Source organism: Camarhynchus parvulus, chromosome 5 (genome assembly GCF_901933205.1).
Source record: "Camarhynchus parvulus chromosome 5, STF_HiC, whole genome shotgun sequence".
Lineage (NCBI taxonomy): Eukaryota > Metazoa > Chordata > Aves > Passeriformes > Thraupidae > Camarhynchus > Camarhynchus parvulus.
In genome coordinates, this window is record NC_044575.1 from 14,229,362 (window position 1) to 14,251,955 (window position 22,594).

General features: G+C 40.4%; 2 protein-coding genes across 7 annotated transcripts in view; both read left to right on the forward strand.

Moving 5' to 3' along the window:
- CARS1 (cysteinyl-tRNA synthetase 1) overlaps positions 1-12,440 on the forward strand; it is a 32,091-nt gene extending 19,651 nt beyond the window's left edge. For both annotated transcript variants that reach the window (XM_030950555.1, XM_030950554.1), the window contains 7 exons: positions 155-223; positions 3,783-3,864; positions 7,731-7,811; positions 8,245-8,312; positions 9,657-9,716; positions 10,944-11,027; positions 12,130-12,440. In XM_030950555.1, the coding sequence (XP_030806415.1) occupies positions 155-223; positions 3,783-3,864; positions 7,731-7,811; positions 8,245-8,312; positions 9,657-9,716; positions 10,944-11,027; positions 12,130-12,264 (579 nt within the window). In that variant the 3' untranslated portion in view covers positions 12,265-12,440. The remainder of the gene's footprint in view (positions 1-154; positions 224-3,782; positions 3,865-7,730; positions 7,812-8,244; positions 8,313-9,656; positions 9,717-10,943; positions 11,028-12,129) is intronic.
- Positions 12,441-17,825: 5,385 nt separating this feature from the next.
- The window catches only part of NAP1L4 (nucleosome assembly protein 1 like 4), a 28,002-nt gene continuing 23,233 nt past the window's right edge, over positions 17,826-22,594 (forward strand). For 4 of the 5 annotated variants that reach the window (XR_004060757.1, XR_004060758.1, XM_030949001.1 and 1 more), the window contains exons 1-3: positions 17,826-17,950; positions 19,675-19,714; positions 21,774-21,805. Coding sequence is in view for 3 of the 5 variants with exons in the window: in XM_030949001.1 (XP_030804861.1) it covers positions 17,853-17,950; positions 19,675-19,714; positions 21,774-21,805 (170 nt within the window). In the remaining 2 variants the exon portion in view is untranslated. The remainder of the gene's footprint in view (positions 17,951-19,674; positions 19,715-21,773; positions 21,806-22,594) is intronic. The other variant, XM_030949002.1, reaches the window with a different exon arrangement.

The following is a 22,594-nucleotide window of genomic DNA, read 5'->3' on the forward strand; positions in this document are numbered from 1 at the left end:
ATTTGTATGTATCAATTACAAATCAGAACATCATCTTAGAGTTGTGAATTCTGGGTTAAGTGAGAACTATTCTAAAGCCTAGTATATGTGATATTGCTTAGTTTTCACATATCTGCGAATTGATGTGTACAATCTTTTCTTTTTCCTTGACCAGATTTTTGGTGCCATAGAAAGTGATGATGCAATTGGTTTTCCTGTTGGAGGGACTAGTCAAAACATAAACGTAAGTGAAGGACTAAATACACTAAACAAAATTACTCTGTATCCTTCGAGAGCTTAGGTTAAAGTGATGACATTACTGATATGTAGCTGAATTGCATTCTTTTTGCTTTTAGCTTTTGAATCTGATGTAATAAATTGGCTTAGGAAGCAGGATTTTTCTTTTACAAGAGCTGGGGTTTTTATAGGTTTGTTTGATTTAATGACAGACAAATTGTATAGCAACCAGAAGAAGAATTATCTTGTCTCCTGAATGATGAGTCTGTTTCCTAAACCACATGTGAACTACAGGCAGCACATGCTACAGTCTAAAGACTCATTACAAGTATTTGTATGCTAAGTAGTTTCAAAAATGTAATTATACTGATTAAACTTCTTTGTGGTACACCAGAAACCAGCCTGGAGGCAGCTGGAGTATTATCCACGTTTCAATCTTTTCTTCTGATCTCATTTGCAGCCACAGTTGTTATGTGGCTTTCAAAGGCTGTTTTGCTTTAGTCACCCAGCAGTTCTGGGTGCAGAATTTTTCTGGAAATACCTGAGGGGTACCTGATGAAAGTGCTGGTGGGCTCTGGAATACCTGGAATGTTTTCTGGTGCAGGCAGGAGAAATAACTCCATGTGAAAGTTAACAACACTTGGTTCGTGCCAAAAATCTCTTGTGGACACATCAGTGCTGTTTTTCACGTATTTTTCTGCATTAAGGGTGTGACCATGCACCTTTTTGTTCCTCCTTAGAAGGAGTAAATGAAAATTTCTGGTGTAAAAAAAAAGGCTTCTTATTCATCAAAGGAATTGGCAGGCTTGCTTGTGGTTGGAAGAATGGGAATGAATTCTCATCCCATAATTGCCAATGTAAATACTTATGTTTGTGTGCTGTGGAAATTTCCATTAATAATATAATAAGGAAGATGTTCTGTATTGCCTACAAAGCCCATCAGTAGTGATTTTTAAATTTAACTCAGAACTTTTTTGAATTTCAGAAGAAAGTTAGAACTTAAACACTTACCTTTTTAGGAAAAATGAAAATTAAATTTGTATTTAACACTTCAGGCAGTGTTTCCAATAGATATGCTTTATGGAAGGACTGGTGATAGCTTGAGGCTAAGTCCTTTCACTCTTAAAATAGCATTGCCAAAGGTGGTAGAATGAGAAGAATCTTGTGCGGAAAAAAAGAATCCTGTGCTAACACATGTTGTCCACAAAAATTGGATTTGTTACCCATGTGCAACAAGCCAGTAAATACACCCTCAAGAGCAGCATTGATTATTTGTTTCAGAGCTGTGCATGTCTGAAACAAATAATGCTCGGTGGCATTCCACAAATCAAGCACACCAACTATCCAAACTTTTTACTATTTATGCATTTTAGCAAACAAAGCAACTTGTGTTCACTGGCTGCAAGTTACATAATTCTCTTATTAATTTGTATTCTATCCTTTCTTGGTTAATAATTTTCTTGCTTCCCATGCTAATTAGTCTGCATGCTCAGTCTTTCTGTTCTTTTGAGTTGTTGGTCCCTGAGTTGGTGTTTGAAATTACCTTTTACCCAGTGGGGGCTGATTCAGCACAGTTGCTGATTTGGCTTTACGAGTTTCTTCCTTATCTTGGGAGTTTGGCCAAGTGTCCTTGTGGCCTGTAAATTCTTTGTGGCATTCTTTGTGTCCACTATCAGTGATCCATCCTTCTGCCCAAGTTTTGTTAACCTCCTCTAAGGTCTGAGATCGATGTAGTGTGTCCAGCCCTAAACCTTAACAAGGCAATTCTACCAACAAGTAGTTTTTGATTTTCTGATGCCTGAGCATCACTTACAGCTTGCTTGTTTGCTGCTGTCTCTTTCAGGGATCCCTTCTTGTTGATTAGGCTTGAAAGGATACAAAAACCAAACATTAAAGAACATCCTTTCTTCAGAAAGTTTTACACATTCCACATTTGTTAGCCCAGTTGTCAGAAGAATCTTGTGCTAACAATTCTTACACTGAAGAAGCTTTTGTTTTTATCACCCGGATCATTACTGGTGTTAAGTATTACAATACAAAAATGCATAATATTGCAAATATTTTGGCTGTTTCATTAAATATTATACTGTCTTTCAGTCTTCCATACAAATTCTTATTTATCTTAGCACAAATTAAAGGAAGTAAACTTCCAAAGTTCAAAAACTTCTCATTAATTACAGAAGGCTGTGGGTCAGGCCAATTGTTCCTTTTTTTAAATTAGAGATGAAAGAACCAATTGAGTCAATATTTCCAAAAAAGGCATAATCCAATTCAAAAGTGCTGAAAGAAAAACTAACTTAATTATCATGGGTCAGTAATTTACTTGAAAAGTGGATATAAGAGATTTGAAGTCAGAAAACCTCAGTATCAATATAATTTTCCAAGTGATTCCTCATTTCTCTTAAGTTAGTTGTTGTGGAAATAAAAATGTTTCATCTTGAAATGACTGATAAAGTAGTGACAGTGCCTGCTTTCCCCATACCACTTTATTTCCACTAAGAAGTATTTCCAGTGCAGTGGGGGAGTGGAGATGTGACTGTTCCTCACTTCCCAGTCTGTTCCTTGGGCCAGACTTGTCAGCACTGGATCTGATTATGAAACTGATTGTTCATATTTATGAAAGGTTGTAACAGAACTCCTTGGTTCTTTTCATAGGAGCACTTTTACATCATCACAGACTATCTTGTCCCTTAATTGCACAGAAATTTGTCATGGAGATTAAACAGACTGGAAAGACGTGTGGAAATTGTAGAGGAGACAAAAGTTTGCAGTTTTTTTTTCTCTTCCCCACCCTCCAAAGTAATTAAACTTTTAATTAAGGCTTTTCCCCAAGGGCCTGGCTTTTCCTTTTGGGATTCCAGAGAAGTGTTGACAGTGATCTGTCGTTGTTTTTGTAGCTGATCCGTAGTTGTTTCTGTTGCTGTTCACTAACTGCTTGCTGCTGCTATTCAGTGCCATTGAGACCAGACTCACAGGACCTTTTCTCTGAGATTTTGTGCCTAGTGTTTACTTACACCTGAAATAATTAAACAGTAATCTTTCCCCACTTTTTGTGGGAGAGGGAGTTGTATAAGGAATATAGAGAATTGCAATGTCTATGCAATTAGCATAAACTAAAATCTCAGGAACAGATCTGGGTTTTAATGAAAATTAGTCCTAATATGTGTTTGACATGGTATTATTATCTGATAAACAGCTGGGCCTAAGACAACACAGTACATGAAGGAGCAAATTTATCTGAGGGCTGTTTTTATCCCTGCACTGCATTATAGTTAGCTGGATTGTGGCATACCCCTGTGGAAGTGATGGATCTAACTGAAATGAGGTGAAAAAGGAATGGAGAGGCTGAACTTGACAAGCTGATTTTATCTGCACAAAAGGAGAATTGACAGCTAATGCAAATTTTTGTCTATCCTTTGACATCAATAGAGCAGTGACAATTTTTATTGATACAGATCTTTCCTGAGGGTCAGATTCCATCCAACAGCACATAAATATGAAGTGGGTAGGGACATGTTTTATATCTAAATCATGATTAGCTAACTGTGGAAAAAATGATCCTGCAGATTGAGTCTACAGTGATGCCATACCTCCAAGTTCTTTCTGAGTTCAGAGAAGGAGTGCGACAAATCGCCAGAGAGAAGAAAGGTGAGAGTTCACTTTTTCCTGTACCTGAGACTTTTCTGTATTTTCCTAAATTTTTTCCTGCACACGAGACTTGGAGGTCATAGGAACCAATCTGGGGGAGAGGCTGGAGGTATGGGTGTGAGGCAGCTCATGGTTTCTCCTTGCTTAGAGAATAAAAGTAAGGCATCTTTAAATCAGAGCTGCTTTGAATTTTTGCATCTCTGCTGCCTGTCTCTTTAATTTGGGAATCTTTTTAGGCTGGTAAACTAATTTTCATATCCTAAAGAATCTAAAAGTTCTGGAATGATGAGGTGTAGCTGCTGTTTTTCTAGGTTAGGGTGCTCCCTTCTTTCTAGGTATGAAGGTACCCATGATCTCTTCCCTGGGGAGCTTGCATTTTCTTGAAAGTGCAAATTGCTACACAATATTAGTGTCTGCATTTAAATAGCCCAAGATGTTCACTATTATTTGTTAGAATAGTTGAAATTGTAGCTCCCCTGATGGTACTTGAGCGTTCTCTTTGGAGAATTCATCTGGGAGTTTGCTAGAAGTTTCAGGTGCCTTTTTTAATCCCTCTGAAAAGCTTTGATTATGCTGTGTATGTTGGTAGCAGAACTATAGAGTGTCAAAAAGGTTGTTCCATTAAGCATTCTTTGATTTTTTACTGATATTTCCTAATGCAGGAGCTCTTACTATTTTCTGTTGTTCCCTGTGGAATTTTGCATGTCTTCAACATGTGTTTGATTCTTGTTTTCTTAAAACTTTGACACTGGGATTTGTACTTGAAGGCAAAACAGGGCATTTTTTTTAATACATAAAACTTACAAGTAACCCATATATTACACAGAAACTAAATTACTTGTAGTGTCTGGTAACCTATTCAGCTGGAAAAGACTCTGAACTCTCATTCTGCTACTGTTTGGAGTTCTTCCAAAGCTGCTAAGTTTACATTAAAAGCACAGAACTGTATTTGTTAATGTAACTACTCTGTTATTATTGTCAAACTCTTACAGGCCTAATTGATGGTGAGAAACAGGCTTAGTAATAAGTTCCAATAGTTCCAATAGTAAATATTTTCTGTAACTTGAATTAATTCAAGAGGTTTGTATGTATATCCTCAGCCAAAAATGTGAGCTTTAGTCTTCTGGTATTTAACATACTTGTTCATATGGACCTTTTTTCCCCTTGCTTTATGATGGTTGAGCTAAATTGATCATTGCTTTTAGCAGTGGTAAGGTCTAAATATCATAGGGATCATTTTTAGAACACACTTGGCTCAAGTGCTTACTGGCACTTGAATTTCTTACTTGGAAGGCAGTGATTTTTTTGCCTGAAATACACTGAACAGTGACAATCAAACTGGATCTAGTGGCTGCTTGGTTGGGGTATGGGGCACTCTGCAATTTGACCAGGGAAGCACCTTTCTTTTAAACTATTTGATATATGGAAGTTGAGTGGTGGTTGGCAGGACCTGCACTGATATACTACAGATTTCTTTCCCTTTACCATTAAATTCTTGCTTGCAGGAAGCATTAAATTACTGTAAAAGTTGTTCTGATTAGTGGCTGGGGATATTGCTTCTGCATGGCTGTAGGCAAAGGGAGTTTCCCCATCATAGCCTGTTGCTGGCAGGGTTGTGTTAGATATTATTTAAAACAATCAGTATTGCTTTAAGTATTCTCAGATGTTAAATAAAAAGCATGTGGCTCTGTAAACCTGCAGAGCATTACAAATTTTCCCATCCACACACATGCACTTTCAAAATGTATCTACAAAACATTTCACAGAATAGCCATTTTTAAAGCTATGGTTTTAGTAATAATCAAAATACATATACTCTGCAAAAATGTTACCATCATCCAGATGGGTAGCGTTCAAATGTGGACTTAATAATTCTCACAGTGCCCTCTGCACCTTCTGCCCTCTTCCAAATATGTCAGGAGTTGACCAGAACTGGGACAAACTCTCTCATTGTAGCATTGCCTGCTCTTGTCTTTTGCTGCCAGTCTTTACAATCCAGCATTCTCTAGATGCTTTTCAAGCTCCTCTTTTTCCTTCCCATCACAGTGTTCTGATTCACATCATCTCAGCATCTGTTTCACATCTGATGCACTTTGGCTTGAAATTCACAGAAGATGTGAAGAGGTCTGGGGAATAGTCACAGGCCCAAGGAGTGTCCATCTGCTGGGGTGTTGGTGGGCACTGGTGATAAGGCATTGTCCCACTGGTTTCCTGGTCACTGTCCTCAGTGAGAGCCTCCTTATGTCCTAAGGCAGCCCACAAACAACCTCCTACCCTATCCTAAACATATTTGCTCTGGAGATGCCACGTGCAAAGAACAGGCACATCTCAGCCTTAAGAAGTGTGGTGCTGACTCCTCTGCATGACAGGATTGATCAGTGCATGTGTCCTCTCAAAAATAATATGTTTCATTATACATTTCTCCTTGATGGATTTCTTCTTCTTCAGCTTTCAATTGTTCATGATTTTAGATAAGTGATCATGTGTAACTGTGCAGATGCACAGTTTTGTGAATAAGCAGTAGGTTTTTCTGATACAGTCTTGACAGAGCCAACACCTTTTAGTATCAACAGCCAGTGAGGGAATCTGATCCCAGGTTTATCCTAATGGCTGGTTTAGAAGTGCATCAAACACGACTGTGGTTCACTGTATGTCACTGCTGTGGATCAGGAGGAACAACGACTCTGTTTACAGCAGACAGAAGAGGTTCTGTCCACTGCAGTGGTTTCCTGTGCAAAGAGAGCCACAGAGCTCAGCCATGCCCTGAAACAGGGTGTTCCTTCTCATGATTTTAGGATAGTCAGTGCTGTTCACTTGCAAGTCTCTGAGAGCAGTGCAAGAGATGAAGGCTCAGAGATGGTACTTGTATCTACCAGAATGTGCAGTGTTTAGGAAGCTGCCTGGATGGAAGCTTCCACTGCCTGAAATAATAACTTTGAGACCCTGAGTACTTCTTGGGTTTAACCAGGTAAGAGTTGCTGAAAGGGAGAACACCTGTTCATTGTAAGCACATCCAACCCAAGTATTTGTCATGTTATACTTGCTAAGTATTCTTCCCAAATAGCAGACTGCCTATGAAAAATGCCAGTGAATTCACAACAGCAGCATACTGAGTCTCTGATGAATTTAGGCCCTCTTAACTATTCTGCTGCTTCTCAACTGATACAATTTCTTATCCAAAAAATTATCTTGTATGAAGATTTGTTTTCCCCTTAAGATAGCATATATTTCAGCTAAATCTTAAGTTCTTAACTCTTTGCTGTCATCAAAGGCTCTTTGGTAAGTTTGCAAGGGGAAAAAATATTAGCCATGATGTCCTGGTCACCGTGCAGAAAGCCAAACCAAAAGTATCTGTTCTGCTGTAAATAGATTGTTTGAAATAAAAAGAGGGTGTTGGGATTACAGTTCCTCTGACAAATCAACAAAATCATAGTCCTTCAAAGGGCAGTGTTTGATTTAGCACAGGATATGTTAATTTGTGATTTTCTAAAATTAGGTTTTTAACCTTTCGTATTGCACATCCTATAGTAACCATTAGGATCTTCCTGAGTCATATACCCTTCCACCGTACCCTGGCAGAATTATTGCATCATTTCTAAATTGCCTTGGATTTTCTTTCTGTTTCCCTTCAGGAACAGTGAGGGTATCCTGGAAGAAAATAATGGTTTTCAAGTCCCTGCAAAGAAAGATGCTGCATTGTGTGGCTGCAGTAAGGCAGGATTTAGTTATCACCTTAAAAGAAAAGACCTTTCTCTCTCTCTGTGGGAGTGGCAATTTCTTAATTGCACTGAAGTGACTATGTAGCTGTACAAAACTATACTTTGTCCAAATCTTACTTCACTAAAAGTATTTTTCATGCTCTGTAGTAACTGAAGTGCTGCAGTTGAGTGATGCTCTTCGGGATGACATCCTGCCTGAATTTGGAGTTCGATTTGAAGATCATGAAGGTACCCAGTTATCTCTTGAAACTTTGTAGGAGCTGTTTTCATAATCCTGATGTTTTCCTAAGAAGTGGGGAAACAAATTTAGAATAATTCAGGAAACTCAAGTATTGCAGAGCTATAGCATATCATATGTGCACCATATATATATATAAAATGTACTATATATAATAGCACATAATACGTATCATATATAGTAGTGCATATAAATATATGAATATATATTATAGAGCTGTATATTGGAATACACGTACAGAATAGAAAAACATACATTGCAATATTTTTCAGCTTTTTGTATAACACCTAATTTCTTAGTCACTTTTGAGTAGCCACTGAGTTGTATTTGCATTTAGCATGCAAAAATAAAACAATTATCACAGGGTGAATACATTATCTTTGGCTAATCAAGAAATTAATCCATCTCTTTTTGCTTCTTTAGGACTTCCAACTGTGGTTAAATTAGTGGATAAGGACACATTATTGAAAGAAAGAGAAGAAAAGAAAAAGGTAATTATTTTAAGCATCCTATATTTTTAAAATTTAAAGTAATGTGTAAGCTATGGATATTTTTACATTTCTTTCATAATTCTTAAGAAGAATCATAGCAAACTAGCAACAAGGAAGATGACATAAGAGAATTAGTACAAAAAATTTAAGTGTGTTGGAAAAAAAGAATTTTTCGAAACAGCTTCTTGAAAACTTTGTATGGGACCTAGTGAATACCTCAAAGATTTTTTATTTTATTGCTTTTTAAGATCTTCATATAACTAAGGCATGTTCAGTATTGCATTCAAACTGTCTTAGCTTCTCATTGGAATTTTTCTTCCAGAGAGATAATTCAGACTTCTTTTGTTTGTACAAATGAAGTCAACATTTTCCATAGAACTAGTCTGTATTCATCTGATAGGTGAGGAAAAAAATGTACTGGCTAAATCTTAATTAATATAGTACGGATTAGTGAGATATTCAGGATGTGGGGGCAAGAATTCATGTTACTCTGTAAAGCTTGTGAATTTGAATTCACATGCACAAGGTCTGTACAGATCCCCTGCTTTTAGCACTTCCTGGTATTAATATTTGACTTGGTAATATTTTAAAGTAACACTTCATATGTCCATCTTCAATTTTACCAAATAATAAAATTCTGTCATGACTAGAAATCTTTGAAAGACTTCCCAACATTTCTTCTTCCATGTTGATGTTTTTTAGAAAAGGGAGAAGTCATTTTAGTCAATTCCAGATGTTTTCATCAGAGTGACGTTTGAAGGCAGTTTGTTTAATGCTGCTGGGTAGGAGCTGCAGCCAGAGTCCCTTTTCCCTGGCAACAGCATTATGTTGAGTTCTGGCAGAACACTTAGAGAACTGACAGGTCTCTCCCAGGCAAGTGCAAGATGGGATTTTTAGCAAGTTGGCTAAATTTGGATAGTTGTTTCCCTAGGAACATCAAGTGATACAACTGCTGCTTGAGGAACTGTGATATCTTCACAGTTTGAGGCAAGAGCTTAAAATATCATTGAAATAGTCTTTTTAAAAAGTCATTTGCAAAACAGTTTTCCCCCTAAAGTGATAGGACAATTTATTTTAGGTATTCTATTATAGGTATCCATTTTGCATGCAAAATGCATTCTGAACAGTTAGAACTGGTTTAACTGTGAATAAAAGCAAATGAAATCAAAGTTATACAGTGGGAAGTATCAGACAATCCTAATTATAAGGCATGGTGGGTTTGCTGCAGGTCATGCTGCCAGTTCTGTCTGTAATTAGATATCCAGGGGAGCTGGCTCAGGTTTGTAGAAAACAACCAAATGGAATAGTGTATTACCTTTTACTCACCAACACTGCCTCTCACAGATAGAAGAAGAGAAAAAAAGGAAGAAAGAAGAAGCAGCCAGGAAAAAACAACAGCAGGAAGTAAGTAACCTCATTTTGAAGGAAAGTGTAGGCAGCAGTGGTCACGTGCAGGAAAGACCATTAGAACACAGGCTCTCTGCCCAGCCTTAACCAGGTCTCCATTTCTTTTTTTTGTTTACAATTTCCTGCTCAGAATGCCTTTGGCTTGCAGTTCAGGCTTGGTATTTCAATTCTGATAGAGAAGCCATTTTTCAAAACACAACTAAAGCCTGCAAAAACTTATTACAGAAGAACTTGTAGCACTTAAATTTCAGTCTATAAATAGTATTACCTAGTTGACAAAGTAGCATCTTACATGCTTGTTAGTGTTAGAGAAGGTTTTGCTTGTGTCATTTATTATTTGATTCCCTTTCTAATATCATAGGTATATGTGAAAGGGTTTATTTTTCTCCTTTATTTTTCTTTTTCTCTGTAAGAAATCCCCTATTTCTTATGATTGAGCAGAGAAATGTTTTATATCTGTGATTGAAATTCACATAGCTCAAAGATTTTGGGCTTTGGATGGGGAGTAGACAGAGGAGATGAACTCATAAGAAAAAATATTGTTTGCCATGCTGATGACTTTGCCAGTACAGGAGATACATTCCTGTGTTATAAGAGGAAGAAAACTTTTAGAGAGCACATACAAAAATAAAACAACATAAATAGCATTTATCATCCACAAATTCCAAGTACCTTTTTCATTTTTTAAAAAAGGTGATACCCTTGCATAGAGCAAAAATTACATGGGAAAGATTCTGAGATGTGCTTGTTTACAGACAAGGGAGAGTTCAGTTTGTTTTCAGTGCAGTTACTGCATCTGATTCTTCTGTGACCTGCATTAAAACCTTAGCTTGTCAGCAAGAAACTTGATAAAGGTGATTCCCCTTTGCAGTGAGTTAATTGCTGAATATGCTTTATTATAGCAGCTATTGACTTTGTGTTGACTAAAGAACCAAGTTAGCAAGACTCAGATGTAGTTTTTGGAGTACATAAGCAAATTATTTTGAGTTTCTGCAATGCATCTGTTTTACAAAGTGGTTCTCTGCAGGTTTAAAACAGTTTTTCCCCCAGACAAGCACATCTAAGACGTACTGAGTTGTTCCTCGCTCCAAGTTTCTTTTCACATAATAACCAATTATTAATTGAATGCTCCTTGATTTTGAAATTATAATGTACTTTTCCTTTTACATATGTGACAGGTTGTCAGTAATTAACTGTGATGTTAATGCATGTTTTATATTACAGGCAGCAAAACTGGAAAAAATGAAGATTCCACCACATGAAATGTTTAAATTGGAACTTGACAAATATTCCATGTTTGATGAAAATGTAAGAGACTTCTCTTCATATAGGGAGGGGTTTTCTTCCCCCAGTTGTGCATGCTTATTTGTATATGTTTATAGCAATCTTGTTCCAAACCTCCAGGGCAGTGCTATTAATGTAACAAGAGGAGGGAAGGAGAGAAGGAAAATGTGATATATGAATTTTATTGTGCACTGAGGAGCAAGGTCTCTGTTAGCCATCATTTCAAGGGTATTTTCCTTCTACTCTCCTTTGTACATTCATTTTACATTTCCTTTGGCTCCCCTTACTGCAAAGCAAAATACATATTGTGGGTAGGAATGTGTATGATGTTCATTCACAGATTTATTACTCTGGTGCAAGGCAGGATATTCATTTGCAAGTACAAACTCCCCAGCTCTTCCAGAACTGATGTTTTTTGAGGTCCTGTGTTCCCTGTTCCCTTGTGCCCACTGTTTTGCTCTCTCCTGGCAAAGGCTCTCTGAAGGGGCTGTATGCATAACTTTGCTCTTGATTGCTCCCCTTGGCGATAAAAGGGTTACTTGGAAAACATAAAGCACTGTTTCTTCACTTCTACTTGATTTGGGTCATTGATACTGCTTCTGCCTCTCCCCTTTACCTACACAAATTCAAGTCCTGGGGACAAGTCAGAATGGAGAGGATAAATACTGGAAAATACCCCTGTAAGCCAAGGATAATGTCCATAAGAATGCTGATCATACTTTCTCCATCAAGAATATAAATATCTTACTTCTTCTGCTTTAAGCCTTGAATTCAATCTGCTAGTATGGTTAAAAGATTATTTTAACCATCTGTTCAGGAATGAGTCATTTTTCTCTTAACTAAAACCATCTAGAAGTTAGTGGTCTAAGCTTCCCTTACGTGGTTCAGGACAGAAGATAAATACACCCTTATGCCTCTTGTTTTGCTAGGAAAGGAACATTGAGAAATAGTCAAAGTTAGCTGTCAAACTTCTAGGTGACTAAAATTAGCCAAGATACACCCCTTCCTGACAGCCTGTCATTATGACATTATCTCCCTATCTTATTAAAACATGATTCCATAGAGAACAAAAGCAGTCCAAGAACTTATCTTAAATACTCTTTTTTTTTTTTTTAATATATTTCAGGGATTTCCTACCCATGATACAGAAGGCAAAGAACTTAGCAAAGGACAAATTAAGAAGCTAAAGAAACTTTATGAAACCCAAGAAAAGCTACACAAGGAGTATCTACAAATGGTTCAGAATGGAAGTGCAAATTGAAAACAACAGGACTTTTTATGTAGAAGGCGAGTGCTGGATTCCCGTTGAAGAAGTGAGCATATACTGCTGCTCAAATTTCTGTTTACACTTTCTATTATGTGCAAAGTCAAATTCCTGTTTACGTGGGTTAAGAATGTCATCTGGAAATGTAATAAAAATCCATCATTAAAAAAAAAGCCAACATGTAAGAAGTTTATTCTCAATGACAGCAAATTTGGTTGCCAGTTTAGTTTGTGAAGGTGCTGCTCAGTCAGCAAATCCACGTAAGGATTCTTGTTCATTCTAGCTGTTCAGGCTTTGGTTAATTTGTCCTGCATACTGATCTCTATCTAATACCCCATGTTTCAGTCAGAAAAATGTATTGCTAAAAGGGAGCTGAGTAATTTGCCCCACAGTAAGAACAATATTTTCCAGATGACCTTAGTATCTTTACATAAGCAGGAAAAGTGGGTAGTTCCACTATGATACTTATTCTAGCTGCTGTTATTAAAAACACTCATAAGTATACCCAGAACACTTTGCATAGTAGAAGTTAACAGTCCCTTTGTTGAAAAAGGGAACAGATCATCAACCTGCAATTGCAAGTGGGTAAGTACAAGGCAATGCACCTGCATTGAACAAACAGGTGGGAGAGACATGAAGGGCTGATGGCAGAGGTGGTGTGTTCTTGGAGCTATCCCTTCAAGAAAACAGGAGCCCTGCCAAAGTACCTGATTACCCAAAGTACTCAGTACCTAATTACCAGTTCAGAGCCATGGGGAATTAACAGAGGGTTTCCTACTGAAATACAGTTTGTGGATTGATTTGCAATTGGGGAATACAGCTAGACATTGCCCTGTAGTCAAGACTGATGTTTTTAACATGATGATTTAACCCTGAGATAAAAGCCTTTCTGATGTAGTATAGTCACACTATACTGCAGGGAGAGTTCTTTGTTGCCTAACAATGCATTTCACTGGCAGAAGCTACTAAATGAACTAAAATTCATGAAATCCTAAAAAATATCTCACCTACTTTGCAGCTGCACAGAACAGCCAAGTGTCTGATTTGCAGAACTATATTCATTCAGCATTCTCAAGGTGACCTGCAGAAAGTCATGCTGTGACACCTCTGTTTTTTCAATTCCTAAGTTCATGCTCCAGTAATCAGGCTATGTTCCTTTTCATAATTAAGACTTAAAACATCTTTGCTTTTCCGTGATATTTTTATATTTATATTCCTCCTTCTGAGAAATGAACACATTATTTGGAGTAACAGAAAGGTCTAGTAGGGTTTTTTTCTAATTTGTCTGTATTTGCCTTTGAAAACATACATAATGTTAAGGTCAGTAAAGCAGATACATCTTGTGTGCAGAAAATAAAATCTGTTGTGAAATACTTGTATGTGAACTTTGTGTAGTGGGGAACTATTGAGCTTATCTTTATTCCACAACCATCTTTTTGAAATGTGATTTAAAGAGCTTTTCCTTACAGAGCTTGCTATTACTAATCTAATTATTTTTGCATTCAATATTTTATTATTCTGCTAATTTTTAATCAATTTTATAAATACATGTTTAAACTGCACAGTGATACTTTAAGCAGCCAGCCATGGCCATTAGGGCAATTTCTCCATCCTTTGGTATGGGAAGAGGAAAGATTGAATTACATTTTTTGCAGCATTTTAGATCCCAACTTCCTTTGGCATTCAGCTCATCATTTTCTTCCCAGCATGCTCCCTGAAGATGCATGTGCACTCAGGACATCTTTGAAAGGATGGGACATGCCTACTCTGCTTCTGAAATTGCAACTTAATGTCAAATAGTGCCAGGAATTTGAATACAGAAATTGTTTTTGGTGATCTGAGTTAGCACTTACTTAAAGTGAGTTAGTATTTAACAGTGGAGAAAATGCTGTTGATCCATGGCTGTCCTGGGCTGTAGTTTATGACATCTCCATGATAAAATCCTGGCTTGTGCCCCCACATTTTGTTTTTTCTCTTCCTCCTATGTTTTTAGTAGAACCTAATCCAATTCCATTATTACATCTATATAAAAGAATGGGGTTTTTTTAAATGCCCTTTTTCTTTCCTAAATGCTTCATTTTGTTTCTGGGACAGCTCTCCTTGCAGGGATCTTGGGAGCATTTCAGACTCACATTTTCCAAAGGTTATTTTCCGGTTTTTCTGTATGCTTCCCACATGCACACACTGCTTCTTCCCTCCCTCTCTCGATATGTTTTTTGAAATTCAGCATGCATAAAATCCTGCTGAAGGAAAACTTGGTGGCAAACAAAGAATGCTGCAGCCAGGCTTGGATGCACACTGCTTTAGATGACTTTTTCAGTGTGGGTGTGCCAATTGATCTGTGGGATTACTGAATTGCATAGACAATGCCTATTCCCTGGCAATCCCTCAAGGTGGCACTTAAATGGATTCCTCTGCACTTGCTTTATGAGAGAGACCTGGCAAGCAGGAGAAGGGAATGCAACAGCAATGGTCTGCAGTGTCTTAGTCATCTGTCTCACTCAGCCAGGAAAAAGGAGAGGACAGACTACACAGTATTTAAATTTTTTGGTGTGTTTTTTTTGTTTGTTTGTTTGTTTGTTTTGGGGGGTGGGGGGTTGTGTGTGCTTTGTTTGTGTAAGGTCATGTATGCATACACATTCTCAGGGAAGCCAGTCTGAAATATGATTTTCTAAGCATTATGAAAATTATGAAAAATTATGAAAATCCTCATAGCAAAATCTTAGAATTTTTAAATATTTTAATTTTATGGAACAGAGATCTCATCTTGCTCAGACAACATGGAGCTTTTCATTTCCCGCCTATCAAAGAATTTATTCAGAGATGGCAAGGGAAGATAAAAGAGTGGTGTTTCTGTTTTAAATTGCACCCCTGGCTGAAGCACAAACTTGGCAGCAGCAAAATTTGTTTGTCTCTTGCTCAGAGTGTACCTTTCAGCCTTTCTGATGTGAAAATTCCCATTAATGTCAAATGTGAATACTGCCCCACTCAGGAGAACAAATTCCTCCCATCACTCAGTTTGCTCAGATACTGGTAGAAAAATCTGTGAATTGTTCAGTGTGAGCTTGATGCCACCAATCTCTTCAAAGACTTTCAACTGATAAGTGCTGGTTACATTTGTGGGACTCTCTTTGACCTGTTTATAACAACATTTTTATTTGCTGTCTCCTGTTGGACAAAGGCTCTGGTATATTTTAAGTGTGCAGATAAGTAATTTGCTGCCACATACAGCGCATAACTTAAAATGTAGAAAAAGAAGGTAAGTTGAAGCATTCACAGCTGGTAGTAGTTGTTGGACCAACTTTAGCTGCCTCTTTATTACACAACTTCTACCACACAAATATGGGAAGGAATTTTACTCCACTCTGATTTCACAAGGCAATTTCTATATGTACCACATGCATAGTACTTAACATGCCTTGAGACAGAACTCATTAATTAAGAAGCACATCAGCTACTTAGTGCCAAGGCTCTGCTTACCGATGATCAAACTTCTTCCTCCCCTGCAGGAAAAGTCATTGACAGAGGAAATCTTATATCTCAGATGAGGCTGTGAATGTCTGGCATCTCACCCAGTGAGAGCAGTTTCCATTAATACCCACCCAAGGGCAGAAGACACAGACAGTTTTAATGCCACTTCCAGACCTCAGCCTAAGCTTGCTCTGCAGTGTCAAGTGCATCTGCCTGGCAGCTCTGGCACAATCTCTTCCCTCCTTGGTTCTCCAAGCTCTTGCATGTGAGGCTGGGTGCTTAAATCAAGCCAGGGTGATTCAGCAGATATCCCTTTGCAGCTCCCTGCAGGGGAGCAGCACCTGACAGCAAGATGACTCCACAGATTGGGCTTTATCCACTGTCATGGAGTCTAGCACTGTGCTACAAGAGGTTAGACAGCAGTCAGCAAAAATTCCCTCACTGACCATGGGAGATTTAATGCCTTTGGAGACAGGCACTAAAAATCCAGAGGCGTAAGTGAAATGTGTGGCTACCTTGATAAACAAGAACAGAAAGGTGCAGCTAGATCTCACACCTGTCTGGCATCTTTGTAGGAGACAAAGTTTGGAGGTTGTACTCAGCATCTGAGTGGCTTTTAACAAAATGGAGATTGACAGAAAAATCTTAAAAGAATACTTGATAGCTGTGAGCCAGCAGCAAGCAGAGAAGTGTGGAGTAGGAATACCTTCAGATAAGCCCTTCTCTCAGAGTTCATTATGCTCTTCTTTGGAACACTGAGAATCAAGCATAGTCACTACCATGAATGCATACCTGACCTTCAAAAGTCACTACCATGAATAAGGTTGTCCCAAAATTAAGGATTACTGGAAATACGAGGAGGCTGTTAACCTGCTGATGTTAGAAAAAGGACTTACTTGGAGAAACAGGGAAAGGGAGCTGGAAGCAAAGTATAGAAGGGGAACATTCCACTGAGCATGTCCTCTGGCCCACCAAATCTGCTTGTTTGTGCAACTGGCTATAACATTCCTGCAGTTCTTTCAAAATTATCTCATTTTTTAATTACAGTATTGGTATCTAATTAAAGATTCCTTGGTTATTCCTGTAACTTAAATTCTTACTGTAAATTATTTAATCCAACATTAATATATTGACTAGTTGTTATAAAATATTGGTCTCATTGCTTCCAAACACTAGGTGTTACAGAAATCCAAGCTGCAGACCTGAAGAAGACTTTTGAGAAGAAAGGAAGTCCCTGACAGGAGAAAAGGATTAGAAGATTTTTTTTTTCCAATTGAGTGAAAGATGACTAAAACTCTGGAAGAGGCTCCTGCTGCTGAAATTGCCTGATGCTTTCAGACTGCCATGCGCACAGAATGTGGGCTGACAGTGGGGTTTTCCTGGCTGCTCTGCCAGGGAATTGTGTCCGAGACAGAGATGGCACAGCCATGACGGCCTTTGCTGCGGAGGAGCTGTAAGGCAGCAGCAGCACATTTCTCATTTCTCAGGCCAGGCACGGTGCCTCAGAAACCGCCTGGATCCTCTCCCACATGGATCATCTTAATGACAAATGGCACCTCCTGAGACATGCAGGGATCTCATTGCTGACATGGTGGATAGCCCACCCAACTGGAATGTTGTCATGGCTATGTCCTTCTGAGGACAGGTCAGAGGTGATGGAGTTGCTCTGATTCTACCCAGGGGCAGAAGAATGAGCTGAGGGTTTCTGGTGACAATTCAGGGCCGATATGGTGACACTGCTTGGGACAGGCACAGCCTCAGGGTCACAGGCCCCGATTCTCCTGCAGAGCTGACATTGCTGGAGGACCAGTAGCCCAGGAGGTTCTTGGGGTTACTGGGGATAACTTTTCTCTGCAGGAGCCGAGGAGCAAAGGGGCGCTGCTGTCACTTTAAGGGCGCGGGCACGCGCCGTCCCCTGCGGCCCCGCCCCGCCCCGCATCACGCGCTCGCGTCGCGCGCGCCCGCGGCCCCGCGGCCCCCGCCCGCGCGCTCTGATTGGCCGAGCGGCGCACCGCCGAACAGTCAACATGGCCCGCGTGCGGCGTGGCGGCCGCGGCGCCGTCGGGACCAATCGAGGGTGTCCTTGCTGAGGGAGGGGCCCGCGCGCGCGGCCAATGGGACGCGTCTTTGTTAGCGGCGGCGCTGCCCGAGCGAGGAGGCTGCGAGGAGCCCGGCGGCGCTGCGGCCTCTGCGGCGTGAGGGGCGCGGGCAGGTGAGGGCGGGCGGCCCCGGGCTCCGGGCCCTGCGCCCCGGGCACGCGGCGGGCACAGCGGACGGGCCGAGCCAGGCGCCGCCACCGCGGCGCGGCACTGGGGATTCTCTCTGGGCCCGCTCAGGGGCGGAGCACGGCGGCCACCGCAGCCGCGCGGCGCGGAGGGGTTCGCGCCCGGCCTGCCGCGGTTCCATTTTAAGGGCGGTTCCAGAAGTTGGGGCCCACGGAACGGCTCCCGCGTTGCTCCGTGCCTGGCGGCGGGGAACGCGGGGGTTCCGGCCGCATGTATGGCCGCGCTGGCTGGCAGCGCGCCCGCCCTGTCCCCGCCCTCCCGGGGGAGCGGGGGAGGAGAGGGCGGCAGGGAGGGCCGCTGGTGCTGAGAGCTGCCCCCGCCGCCGTGCTCGGGTTGAGGCAAGGCCTTCGCTGCTTGGCTGGGGTGCGATGCTGTGGCCTGATCTCAGGCGCGGTGTTGTGTTCCCGCAGCGCGGCGGGCGGTTCGGGGGCTCGGTTTTGCATTTCGGTTTCCTTGTCCCCCGTTTAGGGCCTGTTTGAGATTTTCTTTGATGCTGCGATTGTTTACTGCACACAATACTGGTGCCCGTAGGATTTGTCAGATTCCCTTCCTGTAGCATCTGCTCACGAGGCTTTCAAATAGAAAGATAGGGGCGCGAGTGTGGGAGTTACAGATGAAGCCGGAATTACTAGGAACATTTTTATGAGGTCATCTCTAAAGAAAATAGTGTTCCTTTTACAAAACTTCGGAGGTGAGCTAAGTATTCCTCATCTCCGGGGCTTGTGGAACAGGTGAATGAGTTTCTTCCCCAAATAATTTTTCATGATCCCTTCTTATTATCCTTACAGAAAGTATCCGACTGTTTGTTTGTGGCTTCCCGCGGGGTTACAGCTCAGTGCCTCTGAAACGGAAGCTGTAACTTTCTCTTCTGATTTGTTGTAGTTACGGAAAACATTTAACAGCTGTGGGCAGGAGTCTTCCTGTGAGTTCAGGAGCCCTTCAGTTTCCTGTTTTGTCCTTCTGTTGTGTTTAGAAGGTTTGTGCAAGGCAGAGAAGATTTATTCCGTGTACACTTCTATTTATGAGTACATCTTGCTAGTGTGTAGATTTTTTCCTTGCATTTTTGTCCTTCAGGATATTGTCCTTGTAATGAACTCTTCCTATCGTGGTGTGCATCCAGTTTACAGTTTCCTGCAGCTTTAAGGGGGATTGAGGGTGTGTGACATGTGTGCCAGACAAGTTGCAGCAGTAACTGCCTTGTAGGACAGGGGCTTGATCTGATCTCCTCCATCCCCAAAGCTTCGTCTGCGTGAGTCATTGGGAAACAGGAGAAGTGAGGCACTAATTTGGCCTCTTAATGGTGGTGGCAGCAATAATAATGATTCCTTCTTTTGTTACTTCCTTGGGTTCTGGTTGCTTTCTCACGTCTTCATTGCCTGTAAAGTTGCTTGGAAAACAATGGAGACAATGGCCATGAGGGCTTAGTGCCTTGGTACTGGTTTTTTTCAGCTGGTGTGTGCTCAACTCCAGCTCTAAAATTACCTTTCCCTCCCCTCCGCTGTCCTCACCAGCTTGTCCCAAACAGTTTTGTTGGTGCCTCTGTGGCAGTGAAGTCAGTGCAAGGCAGCTGGAATGAAACTGGGAATCACAAGCTGTCTTCTAAGAAAGTTGCATCTGATTATTTATTTATATACTTCTTTTTACTTTCCAGTTGCCAAAGGCACAACTCTAGGGGTGAAACAAGACTTGAAGTATGTATTTGCACCAGGGAATGGTGCCTTTTTTCTTTTTTTTTTATTCTTGCTTGTTCCTTGTGAGTGGCTTTTGTCAGGACATGCCCAGTTCATGCCTGTTCCAGTGGAGATGAATTCAGCTGCTATTCAAACATTATTCCATGTTTTCCAAACACACATGAGGATCTTGTCTTCCTTTGAGGAGTAGCTCCCTGCAGGAAATATAGCACAAACAGCTGAGCAGAAGAATTTTCATGTGGAGTAGAGTCTGTTCCATTAGCTGGGTTGCTGGGCCAAGGCTGGAAGTCACAAGTCTTGGAGGGTAATTTTTAAGTACTGCCAGTCTGCATTTTTAGTTGCCTACTGTTGCCTCCTCTAATAGTGACTGGCATCATGTAACTTGTTGGCTGAACTCCGATATTAGGTCCGTTTGCTCTGTTTTACCTTTTTTAATTGTATCTTTTTTCCCCTGCCTTTTGTTGCTGTGGAAGGAAATGCTCGTTTATGCTCCTTTTCTTCAGCTGTGAGATTGTAAAAATCTGGTTTGCTCTAGCAGGTGGTTGCTGGCATTGCCACTTTCTCCTGTTGTGTGTAAGGCAAGAGGAAGTGTTTGGAAGTAAATCAGCCTGAGCTGGTGGAACACCTCTGTGCCAGAAGCCCCTTTGTTTTGTTCCTGGGCTGAACCTGAAGGGTGGGCTTCCAGGCTTTTATGGGAGATGTGAACAACTTCCTGTGGAATAATCTGAAGTGCACTGTTAGTACTGCTGAAAACCAACAAAGCTTTTCAGCTCAGTTTGAAATGCTTGTGCAAGTGTTGCTTTTGCAGCTGAGAGCAGCATTCAGCATTTTCCAGATGGAAGAGTGCGTGCAATCTCTGGGCTGCCGCTCAAGTTGGCATTAGCTCTCAGGTTCTTCTTTGGTAGCCCCCTGTTGGAAGCTGGGCCTGAGGTCAGCCTCCTTGGCCTTCAGAGAGCTGGAGAAATCAGACCTGTCAGCTCTGAATGATTGAAGCTGCTTTTTGTTCTGAATTTGACTCACAGACCAAGGTCTGCTTTCGTGAAAGCTTGGTGGTGGAAAACACCACCTGTGCTTCTATGGCAGGTAGTGATTACTGTGATTTGTGATCAGCTTTTTAAAGTGGGGGTTAAAAACCCCAATCTGTTACTGAAATACATGTGCAGGCTGGGCTATTTCACCCCAGAAAAGAAAGAACAGCAGAATAGGTTAGACAATCTGGCTCCCTCTGGTTTCTCAGGAGAGCTAATTTAGATATTGGGGGCTGGGGTAGCTGTGCTAAACTTGGCACCAATCATTGTTAATAACGAGATTTTAACTTCTCTCATTCCTCCTCATTTTCTGACTCCTGATAAATAAGGAGCAGATCTTTATACAGGGGATTCTCTCTTCCTAGCTACTGTCAAAACCCCTTCTCTTGCTAGATAATTGTCTTCTATTTGGAGTTTTTTTTATATAGCAGCAGTTTTAGGCACATTGTAGAGCAGCAGAAGCAGCTACTCACAAAAATAACCCTGGTTAGACAGACATGTGGAACATGTTTTTCTGCTTGGGTGATAAAAGAAAAAAGTGATTTGGAAGTTACTGTAATTAGTTCGTTTGAACTTTTGCTCAAGTATGCTATATAGGCAGAGATTAAAAGTTCATTATTTACTATGATGTTGTCAAGGAATTAGAAAATAATACATTTATGTCTTCCTCTTTGGCTTTTTTTGATAGAATGCTGAACTAATCTAGGAAACTGTGGCACTTACCTTCAGACTGAAGACCCATGACTGGGTAGAAATTCATTAGTATCTGGAATATTTAACAGAAAAAATAACTTCTGAGAGGGTTAAACCACCTGACAGACTTCAAAAGCTGAGCAGGTTTCATTTTGAGTTGGGTACTGTGGTAGCTATTCTTTCCTGGGAGGGATTAGGCATGATGAATTTTATAGAAAAAAACAGTAGCTGTTAATTTGCATTGCGGTTTTAAACAATGACCTGTTCTATTTTCATCTTCTGTTGAGGTAAACAAATTACTGTTCAAGTATTTTTAAACACTACTTTTCAATTTGCAGGTGGATACAGGCACACAGATGGCAGATAACAGGTATGTTGGGCTGTTTTCCTGAAATTAAATCAAGGTAGTTAGAGCCAAGTGTATATCTGGTGTTCTGCTGGAGAGGTTTTTGTTGGTTTTTTTAACCTGTGAAGAGTGGATTACCAGACTTGGATAAGAATAAAATGGTAATATTTTTCTAAATGCTCTAAAGAACTGAAGAGCCTTAGTGTTTCTTTAATCTATGTAATTTAAGCATGCAAAAAGACATCTTTTTTTTTCTAGTTTATGTAGTATTTTTTGACCACACATTATTTTTATGGAACTGGTGCAAATCTATATGTGCTGCTGCTCTTCTGAGGCTTGCAGTGCTGGATAAGCTGGTCTGTCCTGTACCTGATAATACCCATTTACATATGTGCTATCTCTTCTGGTTTTGTGTGTTAGGGTTAATTTCAGCAATATCCAGTGTGCATTTTGTGACCTCTAAAGTGGCAGGAAGCGCAGGGAATAGTTGCTGGTCTTGACTCATGCTGGGCCCTCTCCTTCTCCAGCCGAGGAAGTGAGATGGAATACCTTGCAGCAGGGAGCTGGGGAGGCCAGGGACATGTCTTTTAGAGTAGGAGTGCATGTCTCTATCAAAACAGTTTGTCAGAGAAATTGGAAACAGAGCTTTTATCTCTTGTTCATCTTCCTTTCATAGCTGCATCCTTTCTCATGTTTTTCTCCATCACTTAGACTAAAAGTGTCTTATATTTTCATCTGTGAGTAAAAACACTTTCCTGTGCAGAGTGAATGGCCACATGATTCACAGACTGAATCATACACATGAATGGCCAG